Below are 22,150 nucleotides of genomic sequence, written 5' to 3' on the forward strand. Positions count from 1 at the left end.
AAGCCCAGACCCCGGGAACCCGCGTCCGGCTCGCCGGTCCACGCTCTCCGCCCCACCCCGGCCACCGCGCCCCGCTCGCTGGTCCCCGCCGCTCCTCCAGACACGCTCCCACCACCCCGCGTCCAGCGCCGGCTCCGAACCACAGGGCGCGGCCGAACCGGGGCCACCCCCCGCGCCCCCGGGGCGCAGAAGCGCCACAGCCCGCCCTCTCCCTCCGCGGGGCTCCGGGCCGGTGACCCGGAGGCGGCCGGGCGGCCAAACTCACATTCGGTCGGGAACTAGCAGGCGGCCCTCAACCATCATGTCCGGGAGGAAATCCAGCTTGAAGGCAGAAGTCATGTTCGCGGCGCGCGCTCTGCGCTCGGGCGCGGGGGGCGGCGGTGCGCGCGGCCGAGCGGCGGCGGGCGGCGCAGACGGGCAGGGACAGGTGCGCGCGGCCTCCCCGCGGCGGCCGCCCGAGCCGGCACTTGTCACATTCTCTCTCCGCGGCTCTCCGCCAATCCCCGCCGACAGCCAGCGCCCGGGCCGCGGGCTGCCCAGCGCCAGGTGCGGCGACCGGGGGCGGAGCTCCGTGCCCGCCGCGCCGCCGCTTAACCCCTGCGGGCCCGCACGCCCGGCCCCCGGGGGGAGGAGGCGGCGGAGGGACCGCCCCCTGGACAAATCGCCCCCCGGCCTAGGGTCCCCAGCATCCAGACACGCACACTTGTCCCCAGCGCTGACTCTGTCCGGTCCCCTATTTCCAGGAGCCTGGCACGAGGCCCGACTTAGCCACCGCTTGTCGTGGCTTTAGTACCACCGTATTGCCCAAGGCCGGTGCACTCCACGAGCGCACCCAAACTCCCCAGCTGAAGCCACGAGAGACGAATCATCACGGGGGTTGTTTAAATGCTCCTCGGTGGGCTGTGCTCGCCAGTGTATGAACTCAACTGAAATAGCATTCGTGGTTGAGCCAAAGTAAATATCAGATAAACGGCCCAAGTGACATTTGCGGACTTTTCCGTGCTATACAAGGAGAAAGATTCATCAGTCTCTGCACGATTATATTTTCTTTTGTATCATCTTGAAAACATTAAGAAGTACACGGGACTAAAATAGTGATAAAGCACGTTTTCTTTTAAAACGATACATCACAAGTTGGTCATTTCGAAGTACTTAAATACAATGATTTAAAAACCAACAGTGTGGCTTCATGAAAAGAGTGTTAGGTCTGTAATGGCCATGAAGCTTAAATACTCATTTAAGATTTGTGACCGATTTACTAATAGGACTTGAGAAATAGGGCAGAATTCTCACAAAGAAGGGAGTTTAATTTTCCCAAGTGACTTGTGAAAATTCTTAAAAGTATTTTTATATGGTGATGTTCTAATTTGGCACTCTCATCATTGTTTTGTTGCTTCGTTATTTAGATGAAACTGAAATTTTCACAAAGTCACCAGTCTGTAAAACTTCTTTGTGGCCTATTTCACATTCTAAAGCAACCTCATAAATTGCAAACCAGAAGTCTTATAGTTTGCCTCTTTTATTAATCATCACTTTAAATTTTATTTTGAAATGACATCACACTTGGGGGTGTATTCACAGTAGTAAGAGGGTTAAACTAAGTCACGTGGAGTTAATTGTATCACGTGGTGTTAAATGTATCAGACAACATGGAGAAAAAATTGTTTTCATCTTTTCTCACCAGTTTCTTGTGTTATAATGAGAATTGATCATCTTTAGAGATTGTGAAGACAAATGGATATTTATATACCAATATTAAATCCACATATCAACTGTAAATCCAGGCTTGCTGCATTGAGCAATTTGGAATAACAGGCCTGGTGTATTCAATTAAGTCCATACTTAATTGACTTGATTTCCTTCTTCAGCTGAACAACATATCTGGCTTTTGACCAAGATGGTTCTAATTCCAAGACAGATATAGGGCTAGGACTAACCTTCAGTTGAAAATATTGCCTTTCTGAGGAGTCAGGGCTAGGTTCATAAAGAACTGAAAAAGAGGTGTGGTAAAATCAATTCTTATACCCCAAATGCCCCAACTTTTCCTAATAATACTAAGCTACATTTTTTCCCGACCCTAGCTACTGCAGGCTGCCTTTGAAATTATAAGAATTTTGTTGGTCTTTCAATAACCTTAATAAAGTAATTAGCCAGATAAATGAGACAACCTTGACAGTTCATGATTTTCTAGACATTATTTACATAACTCCCAAATGTATATAAGCAGCTGACTCTATAATAAAACTATCTGAAGAACGAACTAACAGAACTGGCCTCCAGAACAGAAGCAAAACACAACTGCATTAATCAAAAAGGAAAATATTTTCAAATCCGCCATGGAATGAAGCTCCATGTACATCTACATTCTATAAGGTAGAAGAAGCATCATTAACACATAGACTTCTGAAATATTTATTCTCTCCTTAATTGCATGTGAATTATTTGGGAGACACTGTAGGGAAGGCCTCTTACTGACTTAAGCCTTCTCAGCAGTTTGTTAAATTCTAGGCTCAAATCCCTTGAGGCAATAGTGGATTCAAAGCAGCTTTTAATCATACTATAAGGAGGGTGAAGAAGTATGTAAGTAGGTCATAGAGAAAGAATTACTAGTGCATAGGTTACTGCCTTATTTAACAACTACAGTGAGTCCCAGAGTTTTCAAAGCACATTTGCTTTTGCCATTTAAAGTTAGAAGCAAAACCAGGGTCAGATATAAAAGAAAACTCTAACATGAAATACAGTGACGAGGGGAACCAAGGAAAGCTTCTGGATGTAGCTGAGCTGAAACAGTTTGGCTGCCAAATACATAAATAATAGAGTGATTGCATAGGCACTTAATTTAGGTGCCAGAGAGAAACAAAATATACATACACACACACACACCCTATAGGGTTTTGTTTCTATGATCACAGCACCTACACAAGAGCTGTTTTTAAAAATACAAATTTTAAAACCTCTTGAGCTTAAAAACAAAAACACCCAACTAAATACCACCTGATGAAAAGCTTCAATTTCTTATCTGACTGCTTTGCCAGAAGGAAAAGAAAAATCTAAACTCGACGGGGCCCCCTTTTTTAATTTTCACGCCGTAACGAGCCATCAGGTATCCTGTTTTGGCAGTTGGAATTATTTTGCAGACAGCTCGTCTGGGCCGCTGCTAAACACGTGGGGTTCAGTGAAGCTATTTTATAGCCAAGGATCTTATCAACAGCAGTGAGAGGGGGTGAGGCCACAAGCGAGCCCCCCTCCTAGACCTGACCTGGTAGGTGACACCTCTGTGTGCTGACATCCCTAGGGACGGGGCTGCTGGGAACAATGCAGTTTCCTCACCATTTTAGCTTCACTGTAGAAAAACCTTAAGCTATTCCCGAAGCCCATCCCCCTACCATCCCTAATTGTCTATTTTTTTTTTCTTTTTAATCAACTTGCTATTCATTTCCCAAACAAAAGGCAATTCAAGAATTGGAAGCACTTCAAGGGAAAGTTTCTGAATGACCTCATTTTATATGAGGCCTTCCAAGGCAACTGGGTGCACTGTGCTGTTTCAGCGCACACACACACACACACACACACCCATGCCTCATCTCAAACTGAGTTTTCTCCAGTGGTCATTGTTTGAGCACTGAATTATCACTGGCATTAAAAAAAAAAAAACCAAAAACCTCTCCATAGAAACAGAATGCTAATAAATGTGTTTGTAAATGGAGTCACACTGCTCGAATGGAAGGTATCCTACTCCTATCACCCACCTTCATCAGTGAACCAGGATAGAGCCCCCTGACTATAGATCTTTCAACATTTTTGCACAAAGTTTATACCATAACTTAGAGACTGGAGTCTGATAGATAGTGATGCACGTTTATAACCCAACAGTTAATTTTCTTCTCCTGCAGACAGCCCTGTATATTTTGTGACAAATTTCCATTTTTTAATTATTCCTATGCATAATGTCACAGGTTGCAATCTCTTTAAAAGCAGTAGACAGTCGGCCATGCAACTACAGATGTACCAATACTGTTCCATCTCCTCAAACAGCCACCTTCACAAAAGGGTTTTTCTCCCCTCACTCCTGGCTCTTTATTAAAAACTAGAATCCAAAACATCTTTCCCCATCACATTTTCAAATTCAAATTTTATTAAATAGCTGTTCCATTTTTTTTTTTTTAACCCAGTGTACTGAGAGCTGTTTGGAGCAAGAAAGGCAGGCCCTAGAAGGCGGGGGCGGGGGGTTCCCAGCACTGGGCGTTTTCCAGCCAATAAGTTTGAAATCCACATGAATTTGAAGTACCTGGGAAAGTATCTGACTTTGCGGTCATGTGTTTGTTCTTGGCTTACCCCAGTTTCATCAGCAACTTGTAAAAATAAACAAGTGTCTTTATGTGCTTAAAAAATTCCCAAATAGATCCTTAAGTGATACATTATACATCTATATTTTCTTAGCTCCATAGAGGTATCCCTTAAAAAATACTTATATCACCAATCAAGTTTAAAATGATCTTATTTAACACCCCCCCCAACTTTGAAAGCTTCTGGAATGGTGACTTTATCACACTCCTAAAACGACTTCAGTAAAGTCACACGCCAATAAAGATGACATCGTTATTAAACTCTGATTTTACATTTGTACGGGAATTTTAAGCCGTCGCTCTCCCTTGAGAACAGCTGCTACTGGCTTTTTGCAATCTTGTGTTTTTCTGAATCTGTTTTCAATAGAGCCAAAAGACATAATGGTGAATCTCTCTCCCTTCTGAAGAGACCCTCCAACGGAAGATGGGTTCTTTGTATACATACCTTCGTGCTCGGAAATGAGATGCCCCTTTAGGGTTTCCAGAAGTTTCCATTCCAAGGGGATGAAATGCTAATACTGTGGACCTGTCAGACCCTGAGCCCAACCAGCCTATCACTTCCCTCTCGGCCTTGCCTTTCCCTTTTCCTCCTTTCTCCATTATTCCCCCTGCTGCCTTATTTCCCTCCCCCTTCAGCTTTCTCTTTCTTTCTCCCTCTTTCTCTCTCAAACGAAAGCCAGACAATGCCAGCCGGTCTCCTCCACAGCTGTGGGTCTGAGGAGGCAGGTGACCACAAAAGTGAAAAGTCTTGGTGGCTCATCTGTCAGGGAAATCAAGTTTGCCTCGACCAAGGCTGAGTTCTCAACTAGGAACAGCTGTCTCTGGGGTGCTTCCTTTCCAGACATCATTACAGGGTGGAGGGGGAGGATGGAAGATCACGTCCCATGAAGTGAGTAAATATATGAAAATTGGGAAAGAGAAGATTGGAGAAAGGGTGGGGAGGAGAAAAAGGTTGGCCTGGTGATATGTACACAAAGGCACTCAGAAAAAACAACCTCTGAAGGAATGTCCCAGCAGCCTCTTGAAGATACTGAGATTTTTCAAACTGTATCAGGTAGCTTTATCTGGTGCCAGCCTGGCGGTGGGAACAAAATTTATACCTATCAGAGTGGGGTTTTGAGTTCCCTGGCAATCTGCCCTTGAACACCCACCACCCCCAAGAACTGTTTTCCCCAAATGGCCAGAAGTTCTCATCTTACTGTCACATGCTGTAAATTTCAAAAAGAGAAACTACTGTTTGATGAAACACAGCAGCTGAGCAGCGACAGCTGGGTGGATATAGCAGTAGGCATAACATTAGGTCTAGAGAGAAAGCAGCAACAGGTGGGGGCAGAAAGGAAGTTTTAAGACTTAGTGGGTGGGGGAGGGGGGCGGGGGGAGGGTGTTGTCTGAGACTGATCTTGGCGAGAAGCAAAATCAGGACTTGAGAGGGACTCTCCGGAGGCATGAAAGCACCACTGGCCTCAATGTCCCTCCTTCTTCTAAACAAATACATCTTGAAGAAGAGGAAGGATTAAAGAGACAAATGCTTGGATTGCGTGTAAAAGAGAACACATGAATCTGCTTTACCCACAATGATGATGGATCCCCGTCAAAGAGCTTTTCCTTCCAAGGATCAGAAGTCATCTGACAAAGTGGATGCAGATCAGACTCCGTAAGGCAAATGCTACTTGCAAGCGGAGTGACAAAGATGATAAGATTTAAGAATCAAACCTGTTGGATTCTGCACCTGATTCTGTCAAAGAGTGGACTGACACTGGGAACACGTCATTTAATTTTCTGATTCATCATCTAGACCTTTGCATGTGCGTGGCCATCATTTCCTTGTAGGGATGGATGGCTGAAAAATCAAAATCTACCACGATCCTCTGATGAGAGGTACGAGGTGTTAACCTAATTATTACTACAGCAATTACATAACCAAGCTATTAAAGTAACATGTAGGTTGAAAATACATTAAGGTTTTGAGCACAGGAAATTTATTTTTTTCCCTATAATATGGTTCAAATCTCTAACTATTTTTAGCTTACGACACAGGTTTTTGAAAATCCCAAATGACTTTTTCTTTAAATTTGCTTTTGATGCTCATTCCCATAAAGTCCGTTAGGGGAAAAAAATTCTTTTTTTCTTTCTCTTAAAAGAACTACCCAAAATCTTCATGGAAAAGTGGTGTGGCAATCTACCCAAGCTAAGTGGAAATGTGTTATCTTATCTTATCACTATGGCTGGGTGTAAACCTTTATGTTGCCCAGTCTCTTAGTCTCTCATACTGTCTGGTGGCGGCTAACAGCTACATTTGCACTATTTCATAGGAATATGGCAAAGTGAGAGAGGAGGAGAGATGTGAATGACTTTGAGGTCTGAGGAAGAAAGGTGATGAAATTAAGGATTTTTTGTTTTAATAACAAAGACGAATCCGGGGTGTTCTAAGGACAACTTCCCTTTCCTGCTCCCTCTTCCATCCTTCAAGGCCCCCTCCCCTCATTATACACCACTTGATACCTTCTTACCCACTGTTCCCTCTCTGTTTCACGACTGTCTTGAGCTTCTTAACGAGAAAAGATCATGTCACATAGTATATTTGTTGCTTGGTTGGTTCTGATTACAATATGATACATTTTGGCCCCTTATGCAGATTAGAAGTCACATTTCAATTTCATCATGCATCAGATTTCTCTATTATTCCCTCCAACATGCGTTCCCATTATACAGATTAAAGCCTGAGAAAAGTGAGCCATGGGTGCTTTAATTCAAAGACCTCGTGAGCTATAAGGGGAACCAGTGAGCATACGCAGGGGATCTGTACAAACTCAGAAGCAAAAACGACTGTGATTCCCTTTCTTACTGTACAGCTTACTCCGTACAAAACTAGAAGGCATGCACAAATCAGTGCACCGCGGAAATGTGGCACTGGAGGACACTACAACTTTCAAATGTCAAATATACAATATTTGTACTCTTAAGTTGGCCAGGGAAGGAGTTGGCCTGAGTCGTGACTTAGAATCCCTTCCACCATGAGCTGTGTGGCCAGTTTCCCTCTTTTGGTCTGTTTTTTTCATCTTTGAAATGGGAATAACATAACTACTACTAACTCTCGGGTATCTGTGAGGATTAAATTATACAAGATGAAAAGAGATCACCTAGTGCCCGGCAGAGAGTAGACTGTCAATAAATTTTGGATTTATTCCTTACTTTAATCATAACACTCCCACTCCCTGATCTTTGTTTAAATCTGGAACTGGCAGATGGGAAGCAAAAGAGGAAGCCAGTCCTAATCCTATTGTTCTTGTAGCATTAAAGTTTTCACTGATTCTAAGGCCAGCAGCCTAACCCACAGGGGAGAGGAAGGGTACAGTTTATGCAAGGCAGGCACTGAGCATCCTGGGGCTGCGGGTGAGGGCTCCATCCCTTTTGATCAAGTCAGTTTCCAAAGCGAAAGTTAAAATGAACCCTAACTGCCACCACCAGGAACTCACGCCACCCATCACTAACTCAGTGCGTTTTCATTCACAGAGACGCTTCCTAAATCATTTCTGAATGAACGGGGAAGCCATCTCACAGAACCCAAAAGAGAGCTGGGGTCCCAAACCAAGCTATTCAAAAAGCAAGGCATGACAAAGACGACACCACCACAGGAGGACCTGCGGCCCCTGAATCACTGAGATGGGCAGCTTTACAGGAGCCATGACAAGAGTCTGATTCATTCCTGCACCAGGTACCACAGTGCCCCTTCGCACCAGTTCACACACCAGCTGGAAGCCAGCAATGCCATCCTTAAGTTTCAACACAGAATTTTTACCGATTCCAGCTGCAACCTTTCTCAACCCAGGGATTCAAAAAGCCATGGATACTGAAGGTGTATCAACCTGATAACTCCAAACCTCACGCTCTTCTTGTCCATGGAAACAAAGTTTGTTGAACTGAATGATTATGCAGGAAAATTCTGGTTTTTGTTTTCCTCCTAGGGCACGCTGGCACGTCCTGCTTCCTGAACTGCAGTGATTCATCGCAACCCTAGGCAGCCAATCACAGGCGGGTCAACGTGGAAAGAGGTGAGGGAACAGCTGAGCTGCCCTGGGAACACATGTCACCCTCCCCCCACAGATGCCATTCCCCGTTAACTGTGACGGTCTTGACATAAAAGAAAATGTGCTGGGATCTGTCACAGTCGGAAGAAAGCTATGGATCAGATAAACATACCTGCATGGAACAACCCCTAACAATATCGCATGAAGCAGAAGGCTGCGTCTGGGAACAAAGGGTTATCTCACCCCAAATCAGGGTTAACCAGCACATTTCTGAGTTGAGTAGAAGTTCTCTCTCTCTCTCTCTCTTACATGTACATCTAGCTTCCATCTCAGTCTGACCTCTGGAGATGGGTACCATGGGATCAGAAAGGTGCTTCAGCTCTAGGACACTCCATTTCAATTCTTAATGGGCTACAACACTGAAACCTCACATAAGCTTTCCTTCCTCTGACACCCTCTTCCCCATGTCAGTTAAGTGAAATGCCACGGATCTTAATCTCCAAAAACCACTGCCTCTTCTTTCCTACAGAATGAAAGTCACTGCGAGTTCAGAAAAATTCCCAAAGCCGGTAATAACCAAGAGAGAAGCAACAGTAGTTTGATGAAAGGAGAACCTGCCCCCCAACCCCACCCCCACCGCCAACAAATTGCCCAGGAATTACCAAATGTAGAAAGAAATTCAAGGAAGGCTAATCAAGATGATCTAAGGCGTTATTGCAACTGGGTGAAATATACTTGTTACCGCTGGAGGAAGGGCAGATAAATGCTGTGGAGCCACAGGAGATGCTTCTTAACAAACTGCATTCTGCTAATGATTTTTACTGAAATCTCTACACCAGAAACTAAGTTGGATATTTCTACTTTCCTCACTGCCACGATTATACCAAATCAAGCTATGTTTTTCATCGACAGATTTTGACCCCTTAAATACAGAACCATCATTCCCACCTAACACTCTTGCTTTTGTATATTACCTTCTTTTCATCAACCTAGGTGTTTCCAGGGCTGCGAGCAGTGAACTTTCCATCAGCCACATTTTCACCTAATTAACCGCCCTGATTGCAATAATTAGTATTGATTCACTCTTCGAATGACTTCCTGGGTGTCCCAGCACAATCTGCACTTGCTCTAAAGTTCTAGATATGAATATTAATCAAATGCCTTTCTTTGTTTTTCAGCCCCAAAGGGATATTTTGCAACTGTACACACTCATATTCTGAAAAAGAAAAACTGTGAGGTTTCATTTTCACAAATAAAGGACTATTGATACGTCAAGGTTACAGATCTCAGCCTGTGGTCTGCTGAACACAGCTATGTATTCCTGAGTCTCCTGTGTGAAGGGACTCCTGGGGTGCAACTGCAACTCTATTGAAAGAAGCCATTTTCCCAGTTTGACTCTTTTGCTATTCCTTTTCTACAAGTCTGGGCTTAGAATTAAAATTCACTTTGACATTTGTTTAGGTCACCCTGGAAGGGAATCATCCCACATAGAGGCTGATGGCAGGATACAGAGTACATATCTTGTTACTGTTATGGAAATAGATGTAGACAAATTTGCCAACTTCGGCCATCTCCTACTTCCCCATCAGGCTAAAGGAAAAGATAGCTGCGTGTCAGACGAATGGGGGGTCTTGGAATTCTGAAAGCTGGTAATGGGTTAAAAGCACAAGAGGGAAGGGAGTTCCCTTGTTCTTGGACCCAATATGATCACCCAGGAATTAAGTGAATAGATCACAGGTAAATGATTATAATTTAGTCAAAAATTTAACGTGTAGGTTTCCAAGATATTTCTTTATTTCAGCGTGCTTCTGACAGGCAGCAGGGGAACACAGGACATTCCTTTTTTCCCAAGCCACAAAAAATTGCTTTGTGACCTTTGTTTTGGAATAAAAATTTCCCATGAATGCAGAATCTAGGTGTGCTGGTAACAGTGGGCCAGTTTCAGATATAAAGCTTCACCCATTACCTTCTATGAGCTCATCCTAAAAGCAATTACTGGCATACCCAATGGAATGAGCAGTTCAGATCCCTTTGGAAGTAAGAGAACATAATCATAAAATCCACTTTACTCACAATGGATGACTTTAAAAACATTATTATTAATGTCTTTAAGAAGTCTTTAAGAAGAAGTCATTATTATCCTACAGATATGTTTTGGGTCCAGCCAGACTCTGAAAATATTGTCAATAGAAAATCTATGTTCCAGGAGGCAATTTATTGAGCTTGCAACATTAATTTTCATAATTCTGAATAAAATATAACATTTCAACTTAAGTTTAAAAAATTGAAATGCATGTCCAAACTCTAAAAAATAGTTAATGTTTCACAACTGTTTTTATAAGGAATACATTTTGTTCCTTGTTTACTGAGAACATCATTAATTTGAACACAATATAATCCAAGAAGAAATATTTGTAACTAAATACATCTATTTTTAAAAATTTACCCTTTAAAATGATTTCCCTTCTGTTTTTAAAAATTAGGTCCTTAATCTCTATAAATTTACTAATATTTTTCAATATACTGCTCTGGCAGAAACAGCTAATTAAAGCAAAACACTAAAATGTTAGAAAAGATATATTCTTTCTGGAAACGAACCTTAGTGACATGATTTTCATGTAGATCAATTACCATTTAATATTCTAGGATCAGTTCTTTTATATCTAATGTGAGAATAAAAATGTTTTTAATATTTGAGAAGTTTGCAACAGATTTTTCCATTTTCTCTTTTTGAAGTCTCACTGTTTTCACATGAGAAACCAATGCTTATGTTATAAAAGGAAAGATTCTTGAAGATGTGAGAAATGTTTACCTTGCATAGAAATGCATTTTATGAGCACATAATCATATATCAAAAATGGATACATTCCACAGACACCTTCAACTTAACAATTTAACAGGCTAGATAATGACAGTTGGTGACCAAAATTAGAAGGGTGGAAGTTCTCACTTGTCCTTGAATTTCTAAACTGTTTATCTACCTAGGGGCCAAAAGAGGAGGCAGACACTAGAAATTATAATTTACTTAAACATTAGAAATATACCTCTTAACTTCTCTTGTGTGCTATGTTCCGTAAGTCCACTAAATAGGCAAATTTTAAATCCCAAGCATTAAATACTGCAGAGGCATGTCTGATAACAAGGTATCTGCCAGAATGATAATAGTGTTACAAGCAGTCTCAATCAGTGAGTTTCTTTCTGTAGTTAACAGAGGTAAGCAATAAATCTCTAACTTAATCCAACCAACATAGCTGCAAAATGCAAAAAGCCCTATGAACGGCAGATATTAAATCTTTTAAAAGCACAAAACCACAAACAAGCAGTCCTAAAAGCTCTTCAATTTGTATAGTCTATACAAACAAGATTAAAGCAGATAAAAGGGTGTTGAGAAAGAAAAAAAAAAAAAAAGCTCCAGACATGCATTAAGCTAGTTTGACAGCTCCATTGTTCAATGGGTCCCATTGTCAGACCCATAGATGTATTCAGTGCTACAATGTCTGCTAGGAAATAAACAAAAGACTACATTTTTCAAAGCAGGATGCCAATTGTATCGTAATTCCTTCTCTGCTTCCCAAAAGGTGGCTCATTCTTGGTAAGCGGTAGGACCCTAACACAGATGCAGGAAACAAATATTTGCTTTCAATACAGAGGGACCCAGGACGCCATGCATGAATAGAAGTCTTTAAACAGGTACACATTTTGGCAAACAGGATAAAGTGATCCAAACCTGGTAACACAGGAGGACTATTTAGGTAGGCTAAGTCCAGATTAGAGCGGTATCTGGAACGCAAGTCTAATATGGAGTCTCCTTAGCTCCTTTCTCGCTGAGTATTCCATGTAGAGTGCATAATAATGAAAGAGGCTTAGACATTGCAAAGGAAAAGGCAAACCCAGAGCCAGATTCGGAGCCTTTAAAATTATCCACTAGCCGTGCACAAATAGCAGAGAGCAAATACATGATATGCTTGCAAAAGGCAACTCCTGCAAATATAACTCGTCCACAGGAGTCCTTTTCCTTTCTCTTGCATGCTCTCTCTTTCTCCCAATCTCTTCGTCTCGAAATCGTTTCCCTCTCCTCTCTCTCTCTCTAGCTTCTTTTTTTTTTCCTTCTAAGATAAGGAAGCTACTTGATTCAGGGCATGGTGATTGTCTCAGCCAGCTCTGGAAACTAGCGCGATATATGTTAAAACAAAGAACACAGTAACATACCTTAAAAGCAGCTCTTCATTTCTCATAGTAACAGCGGATTTGGGACAGCGCATGCTTTCTGCACAGATACACTGATAGTCTCAACAAAAGCCAGTTCAGAAGTGCGCTCCAACATCAATGCCACAGTAGCTGTTCACTAATGTGCGCTCCCCGTCTCTCTCCCTCCCTCTCTCTCCCTCTCCTTCTCTCCCCACTCTTTTCTCTAGTCAAATTCTGAATGGGAGAGCAAAGGGGCTCCTGCAGATCCACTAAGTAGAAATAATCCTCTCTGACAAGTTATGTTGTCTAAGCATATTTGTACATTAATACACTGCACTGCCTATAGGGGTCTTGCTTCCATTCACTTGAGCCTGGCTGGTGTGAGTTCTCCTAATTACCATCTTTAGAAATTGGAAAGGAAAATAACTCATTTCCCTCTTTGTCTTACACATTTCATAACAAAACCAAGTTCACATTTTCTCTTTGCCATCCACTGTCAGCAAGCATCGCAGATGACTCACAGAAGATGTGGGTATGTCAGGGTGCTAAAAAGGATTTCTGCTCTTTTCTGGGACACTGAATTCACAGTTGGATTCATCTCTTCCTCTCCCCTTGTCCTCAGGCAGAGTGACAAGGTCAAGACCCTCAGCCCCACTAAGGGGGTTGAGGATGCATAGGATAGAGATTGGGGGACTTGGAAAGATTTTAACTCTGTGAGCCCCGGAGTTCTTGGAGGTTCAGGGCATCATCCACCTGAAGCAGGACTTCTAAAGGAGGTGGGCGATGCAAAGATTGGTCATATTGAAATCCTAATAAACACTGGAGCATCAGCCTCAAAAGACCAATTAGATGCTCTTTTCCAAAATAAGAAAAAAATCTGCTTCCCTACTTCATTATCCACACCGGGCACAGCATACACAGTTAGCCAAGGAAATACATACTGTCCTTCTGCTTATTGGAATTAGAAGAATTCCATGCAGATTAGCCAAGTAAAAGAGCAAGTTAAACACACAGAGAAAAGATGAGATGCTATGGACGAACAGTCAGTTGTCCAAAACTGCAAATTAAGGCATTGCTTCTGGAGGTGTGTGCTGACCGGAAAGCCAAGAGCGCACTCAGCTTGGATGGGAACAATGCAGAACACAGCCCGAAACAGATCTGGATCACTGAACACTGGTTTCCTCACTCCCAGGTTCAAAACACTTCACCTGTCCTCATCAGCACAACCGTGCAACTCAGTAATAATCTGGAGTTAAAACACTTGTGGGAATAATAGTGGGACGGGGAAGATAAATGGCATGCTCCGTTACCCTCCCATTTGGAGATCTTGAATATACCCCAATATCTTGCTAGATCTCTGACCTGTGACCTCTGAACTTAGCCTTGGCCCACAGCTAAGGAAATGGAGATGTTCTGGAGGGCGAGGAAAGTGCTTTCAGGGTTACTGCACAGTAATCGCGCTTAGTTTATGACAACAACCAAAGGTGACTGAAAGCAGTCCCCATCCCCATTTCTAGATGGCAGGAAGACCACATGATGAATAACCTGACTGGGGTAAAATAATGAAGCAAGAGCTCTGTCCTCAAAACAAGCACATTTTTACACTGCCTTCCTTCATGATAGCAACTAAAAGTTAGAGAGTGAATATACAAAAATGAATGACCTTGCCAGGGAAAGATACTATATACAATCTAAGGTGTTCTTTTATTTTTTTGAAGTATCCGTTTATTTCTCTTTTTTTCTTTTTTTTTGGCCGCGAGGCATGTGGGATCTTAGTTTCCTGACCAGGGATCGAACCCACATCCCCTGCACTGGAAGCGCAGGGTCTTAACCACTGGACCACCAGGGAAGTCCCTGAGGTGTTCTTTTAGAGCAAGATCAACGTCATGTAAATGAGTTTGGAACCCCAGACACTGCAGAGAGAGAAAGAGTTTGAGCCATTTCCCTAGCGACTTGTGCTGAGGCAGGAGTCACCTTACCTCTCTGGAGCTCTCTTTGCCAAGCAGTTAAATGGGGGCGACAAATGCTCATATATTTTAAAGCACCAGAAGCACGTGTGATGAAACTGGGTGTGTTCCACCAGTGCAAATATTAATAAAAAGTGGAATGAGTGGCCTGACACGGGCCACGGTTTTGTCCATCAGAGAAAAGTAAAATTACACTGTTCCAACACAAAGCCCTTTTTTAATACTTCCATCCAATTTCTAACAGGGCTAAACTATGAGGCAAGTACTAACACGTAGCACTAATGCATTTGCTCATCCATAAATAGATTCTTAACACTGGAAGCCAGGGCTGCAGTATATGGGGCTGTTCCTCTAGTGAAATGAATTATGGATCCCTAGCAGTAAGGACTGGGATGGAATCAAACCATTAAATATTTTATATTCCTTCTACTTCCTTCTGAGTCTAGGGACCTAAGTAATGAGAAAGCTGTTGAGGTAAGAGTTTAGTACTTGTCCAAACGCCAGTAGGATGACAGATCGGGGGTCTTACATCCACCAGTTGCCTGTGCTGAACGTGGGGATAGAAAGATGAGCGAAATAAGGCAGGCGTGTCACACTGTATAGGAATTCTGATTCCAAATCCAATTGGATCAATCTTTGTATTCTTAATCCACTCAATCGAATAACCTTCCCTTAGCTGATCCTTAATAACTATTTGTTAAATAAAGAAATGAATTTGTTTTTAACTCTTGGGACTTCGGGGAGAATTTTATTTTCAATATTCCTTTATGTAGCTTCCTTAACAAATATCGGGGGTGGGGAACACTTCTTACTCTAATTCAGGCATTCCACTGGCACAGCTCACAACACTGGGAAGTCCTTCCCTGCCATAGTGTTTCACATTTCAAGACCTTTTCACGTTTTCGCTGATGAATCCCTACACCACTCTGGGGTGGGCACAGCTGGTTCTGTTACCTGCTCACCTTTAAAAGTTCAAGTGCAGAAACAATGAGCAACTTGCCCACAGAAGGTAGACAATGACAGAGCTTGGGAACTCAGTCTACCAACCCTGGGCCCATGTTCTTTCCACTGCATGGCGATGCAACCCAGCGACCCCACTGTGCCCAGGGGTGACAGACACACACCCGGGAAGGCATGGCTTTGAAGTAGTGTTTATTGTACACCTTCCTAAAGTGATGTTAATTACCTTAGAGGATAGATAGTAAATGATTAAAAAATTGATGGAAAGGTTATGTCTGGGCTACTAGCATTTATCAATTCCTTTCAAAACTTTATTTCAAATACAGTTTGAGTTGAAACGAGACAGACTAAGCACTTTTGGAGACCAATTTCTTTTTGAGGTCATCTAGAGTAGGAATTAATTTTTAATAATCCTGATTATTATCAAATTTGTTTTGTAGGGGAAAGTTTTTTTTGTTTTGTTTTGTTTTGTTTTTGCGGTATGCGGGCCTCTCATTGTTGTGGTCTTTCCCGTTGCGGAGCACAGGCTCCGGACGCGCTGGCTCAGCGGCCATGGCTCACGGGCCCAGCTGCTCCGCGGCATGTGGGATCCTCCCGGACCGGGGCACGAACCCGTATCCCCTGCATCGGTAGGCGGACTCTCAACCACTGCGCCACCAGGGAAGCCCTGGGGAAAGTTTTTTAAGAGGATGAGGATTACAGTAGTAATTAGCAAAGAAGAATAATGAAAACTTAGTTTATTTCAATGCCCTCTATATCCAAAAAGATTTTTTTTAACTGTAGAAATTAAATGTTTAGCTAATAATGCAAATTTGGTGAGGGAAAAAGTGGAGAGGTACAGCAATGTGGAAGTATGGGGGTGAGCTGAGAATCAGCCAGATCTCATGACCTTCCTAGATATGAGATTCCTAAAAAAAATTTTAAAGGTATATGATATGTGCATTTCTTTATGTTGTAGATAATTTCTCGAATAAAAAGCTACATTTCCAAATGCTACCATAACTGCTCCAACTTTTTTCTGCCTTCTATGCCTGGTCTTTGCCTTTGGATATTTACATTGCAACAGTAGTGGAAAATGCCATTTCAGTGGAAGTGTATGATATGAAGTATGTTAGAGATTAGGGCCTGGCAGTACAGAATCCTTTGATAAAAAGGATGGGGCACTAAAAAAATCTAGTCTGCCTCTCAGATTCCCATCGTAAAAGAACCATCCTGAAACATGGAGGCACCGAGGATATTAAATGTACTTAGTTGCTGGTTTCAGATACTGCCTGAGTTCACTCAGGGCACTACAGCAAAATACCACAGAGGTGGGGGCCTTATAAGCAACAAACATTTATTTCTCACAGTTCTGCAGGCTGGAAGTCCTAGATCAAGGCACCAGCCCGGTCAAGTTCTGGTGAGGGCCCTCATCCTGGTTCATAGCTGGCACCTCCTTGCTGTGTCCTCACATGGTAGAAGGGACAAGGCATCTCTGGCAGTCTCTTTTTTAAGACCACTAACCCCATGCATGACACCCTCATGACCTAATCCAGAGACCCCACCGCCTACTACCATAGCATTGGTCATTAGGATTTCAACATATGAATTTGGTTGGGGGTCACAAACATTCAGACCATAGCAGATACCAAGAGTTGCCAGGTTTAACTAAGAAACATACCACATTGTTATGAAAGATGGAAAGAGCACACAGAGTCTGTGAAGTGAACATGAAGAAATGACCAAGGTCTACAAGAAATGGGTTTGCAGCAAACTCAGCACATGACATGTAGGAGGTGCACAGTAAAGTAGTTAAGTCTGTGTGTGAGGGGGTGGATTTCCACCCAGGGCCAATGTCAAGCAGAAGACACAAAGTTCCTCTGACCAGCTTTGTCAGCCTTGGAGGAAGGGTCTCTATGGGCAGAATTAGGCAAAGCAGTGAAATCTGCACACAGGAGCCAGAATGAATAGAACATGGAACAATCCTGTGCTTCCAGACCCTGTGCTCCCTCCTGCCTTGAGGGGAAAGACCTCCAAAGCCCCAAGGATATAAGTATCACAAACCACTACCTGAAACATAAAACTGACAGTTGGTTTAACATAAAACCATAGCAGCCTTAGCAAAGAAAGGATTTGATGGTGATCTGAGGGTCTATGTAACCGGAGTTCCTCTCACTTGAGGGCTCACAAAGTTACCACCAAGTCAAGCAGAAGGCAGCTATCCCTGTAACCAACCCAAGGGTCCCACGTTCCACATGGACATTCCTTCTCCAAGCCGTGGAATGATGCACTTCTTTGCAAAATGGAGATGTTTTTCTAGAACTGGGGCATGGGGATGAGTAATCGGCAAGCGTAATTGTAAAGCCCCTTAAAATGATCAAGCAACATATTTACCAATGAGTAGGTGTAAATAATAAACCATAAAGTACTTAGAGCTCCAAGAAGCCACTTGAAAATAAGCCCTAGATAAATTTAAGAGGTTTTATTATTATAAAGAGTAATAATAACTTGCCTACTACAGACACAAGGGGCTATGAAAACAGACACCACAAAGTGGGTTTGGAGATCTACTTCTGTGTAGGTAGGTTTGAAAGGTCTGTTGAAGACAAAGAGAAGAAAGTCAAGGATCTCCCATGAAAATGGACTACCATAAGTAGCCCCGTTGATAAAATAACTAACTTTGGCTTGTGAACTCATATGACTTCATAAATAACATGTACACAACAGAGTGGTTATTTTTGGCCTAATGTTTTGCCGAGGGCCACCCTTGGGCATATGGGAAATCTTGAGAAGGCTACAGGTGAATACATGTAAGTTAGGCATTAACATTTGCATGGGAAATGGGCCACATTTATTATTTCTATTTTTAAAGACAGACACATGCATGCAACTGCCTGTCTGCTCAGGCTGCCACATCCCAGAGATTCTGTAACTTGACTATTAGCCATGAGTCTTCTCGATGGCCATGTAGAGTTTGGTGCACTTGGGGATCCATCTTTCTTAGTGGTTTTGATCCTAGGGAATCATACGGAGTGAACAGCACAAGCGTAATAAAGACCGGGGTAGAGCAGGTAGCCTTCCTGATGGGAAGGTGGGACCAAGATGAAGTGAAACAGAAATGAAAGAGAAACCCAGATGGTCTGGGAAAGATGGTTTTGAAACTACCACGACCGCTCTCATAGAATATGCAGATGCTTTAAATGTTACATTTCTTTATATATCACTCTCTGAAATGAAATTATCTACTTATTTACCTGTTTATTGTCTCCTTCCTCCATCTGAACCCAAGTTGCATTAAAGCAAGAACTCACTCCATTTTTATCACCACTTTAGGCCAATGTGTGGCATATGGCAGACACTTAATAAACTTTTGATCAACAGCTGAATTTCTTTGTGAAGCATTCTTCTTATTGAGTGACCCAATCTCAGTGTCACTACATGACATGACTTATGAAATACTGATACCACAGTCAACCGTGACAGTCACTGCGCTAGACCCTGAGAGGGACAGAAAGATGCAGAAGGCTGTGTTTCTGACTTTAAGAAGTTGATAGATACGTTGAGATGGAATGATCAGCTTGTTGTCTTAATATTTTTTAAACTTTAAGGCACCATTTATATGGGTGCACAGAAAATAAAACGAAAAGTGATACATTTCGCTCATACTTTCTATCAACGCTGAAGTTTGGGAGTTGACAAATTGCAGGCAGGTAGGACCAGGCACTGAGGAACGGCTGAGTAGACAAAACTTTCAGAATTAAGAGCAGTGGGAGTTCGAGGGTGATTTGCGGGGTATCTTGGAAAATACAAGTGTCTTTATGGGCAGGAAGCAAGCATCAGAAGTCAATCTAATTTTGGCTTCATTCATTTTCAGTCGACCTATTTCCTGTATTTAACTCTTTATATATGTTGGTAAGTTATCCCCTTCGCCCAGTGTAGTCCTGCCCTACTTCCTGCTCAGCTCATTGAGATTCCCCAGGGATTTACAGCAAGTGATCCCCTTGTTAAGTTTCCTCCTCCGCCTGTTATTAAAAACAAAACAGTAAATGCTATTAAAGGCCACCCACACATTCTCAAGGCAGTTCCTAATGAGATGCCTCCTCAATTTCAAAAATGTATTAATTCGATTTTGTTTTACGTTGCAGGGATCAACACGAAACGCGATGTTGACCTCTCTATTCCTGTTACATCAGTTAAATATTGTTATGGTGGGTATCGGAAATGCACGAAGAACATGACTAAGTCACGATCGTCAAGAGAAAGTTCCTAGAGGCCAAAGGGGAATGGGGATGAGGCACAGAGTGGCCCCAAGCTGAGGGAGGAAGGACACTGCATCCCAGACTAAAACCTGGCCGTCGAAAGCGATGAAAGATTTTAAACGGCTCTGGATCTAGAAAGATGACTCTGGTTTCAGTGTGGAGCGTGACCTGAAAACAAAGAAGAGTGTGGAGTCAGGGGGACAGCAGGAGAGCTGCTGTACAGCTAAGAGGCCATGTGGCCTGTGAGATGGGTCTTCTATTCGTGACCACTGCCTGTTAGCTGGGCTTGAGATCCTCCACGTAAGATGAAATCACTCAATTACCAGAGCAATTCAGTAAATTGCTATTATCATCCACATCACGCAAATGAGGACACTGGGGCCTGGGAGGTCAAGAGAGGCCCAAGCCAACAAGTGCAGTGATACTGGCAGAGATGGGGGCAAGCTCAGCTCTTTTCACTGACCTCCGTGGTCCAGGCAGTACGTATCTAGAGAGAAGAAGGGGTAAAAAGCTATTTTAGTGGTAGAATCACTATAGGGACAACTGAATGGGTGGAATGGAGAAAACAGCCGAGTTAAAGATAATTCTGATGTTTTCTAACCTGGAAATTTTGGCAAACGCTGACATTGCTAAGTGAATGGAAACCCAAAAAAGCAAACAGGGTAGAGGGGGAAGATAACCGATTCCACTGGGGATAATATGAGCTGGAGACGCCTGCAGGCAGGTCTTCCAAGCAGAGGAGTTAGAACCACTGCAGTGGATGAGATTGGCCGGGAGGAGTATTGGGCTTCTGCCCAAGACCGGAACCCCAGGCAAACCAAAATTTGAGGAGGAGGCAAAGAAAGATGCTCCAGTGAAAGAGAGGACTGAACACATCACCAAGGAGCTTAAACCCAGCTGGAGAGAGAAAACATATGCATTTGAGGTTTTAAATTACCTTCCCATATATGAGATCATGAATTACTTGTTTAGATGCTAAATGAAAAAGCAAGGCAGTGCAAATCAGAGCCAGGAACATTCAAAAAGTTTCAGGAATCAGTTGGGAACTGGGGCAATAACTTTAAAAGACAGCCTGATTTTAAATTAAGGAAGCAGGCTACTTCCACACCTGCATACTCGCTGGGGCGGGATGGGGAGGGGGAGATGGAAGAGGTCCTGGAGCAGATGCTGCTTGCTCCAGGCTGACTCGAGCTGAACATCCATCTACTTGCCCTGACTTTGAGATGACAGTGAAAAGTGCCCTGCTGTTCGTCACCATCTCCTTGAAGGTGTAACTAAAAAACCAGGAAGGGAGGGGAGGGGGAAGAGGGGCTGCATCCAGCTTGCAGAAGAGGAAAGCAACCATGCAGAACAAACTTGTATGCTTCCACAGGCTGGCTGGATCCACCAGCTCAAAAAGGCAACAGCAGAAGTCGTTTATGAGCTGTGCGTTTGGCCAGATTAGGATTCCAAAAGTTATAAGGAACTATACACTCTAGAACTGGAGAGCATATTCCGGGGTCAATGGTTTTAAACTTTTGAGTGAAGTATCACACACTTAGAGGAGAGGACCCACAAGTGCTCCCTGAATATTCACAGAGCGAACAGATCCAATGCAATTAAACCCAGTTTCAACTAAGCCTTGTGTCCGTTTTTAATTCCATAACCAAAGCATGACTGGATGAATATAAATATACAGGAATTAGAGTGCTTGTGAGTAAAAGTTGCCAGGGAGACAGTGAGTCAATTGAACAAGACTTTCTCTAGAACCCACCTACTTGTCACCATGTATGCTCTCCTAATTCAGGCTCTCCCAGTTTTTTAAGGAATCTCTGACCCACGCTATACATTTCAGCAGTCACTGATACCAAAATATGCTCATTAGTTGCCCCCAGCTTAGAACCCATCAGAGCTTTCCCCCTGACCCATGATGAAGTCCAAGTCGCATAATACAGTTCACAAGGCACCTGCACATCTCCAACCTCCTCTCGCGGGTGGTCTCAGCCAACACACAACATTCTTTGCACCATTAACTTTTCTCAGGTCCTCACATATATAATTTCTCTTGCCTCTATGCTATTGTTCATGCTGTTTCCTACATGTGCAAAACTCTCCCAGTTATCCCCGTCCTCTCACCAGGTTTATTTCTGCATCTCCTACAGGACTTGGTTTTATGAAGTGCTAAGCAGAAAAACAGGGACTCAAAAAATACTTGTTGCCTGGATGGCTGAATCCATGAATAAGGAAAGGACATCATCTCAGCAGCAAAGGAGATACCCAGATGTCATAATATGGTCCCAGTTATTTTTTAAATTTTTTTAGGGACTGACATGTTAGCTATCCAAAGCTGAATTCAAAAGGGGTACCAGTCATGGCCCCTGCAGTCAGGGAATGTATAATCATGTTAGAAAGACAGAACTTACATGACACAAAGAACAATATCA

At 43.0% G+C, this 22,150-nt stretch overlaps 1 protein-coding gene across 2 annotated transcripts in view; it reads right to left on the minus strand.

Annotated features, from left to right (window-relative positions):
* Positions 1 to 22,150, minus strand: part of CELF2 (CUGBP Elav-like family member 2) — a 524,871-nt gene that overhangs the window by 304,752 nt on the left and 197,969 nt on the right. Inside the window, exon 1 of one of the 2 annotated variants that reach the window (XM_081226998.1) lies at positions 266 to 371. The exons of the other annotated variant lie outside the window; for it this stretch is intronic. Coding sequence (XP_081083124.1) covers positions 266 to 339 — 74 coding nt within the window. The 5' untranslated portion in view covers positions 340 to 371. Of the gene's footprint in view, positions 1 to 265; positions 372 to 22,150 lie in introns of those variants that run through there. 2 annotated transcript variants of the gene reach the window in all.

The sequence above is a fragment of the Mesoplodon bidens genome (genome assembly GCF_964165515.1).
Source record: "Mesoplodon bidens genome assembly, chromosome: 3".
NCBI lineage: Eukaryota > Metazoa > Chordata > Mammalia > Artiodactyla > Ziphiidae > Mesoplodon > Mesoplodon bidens.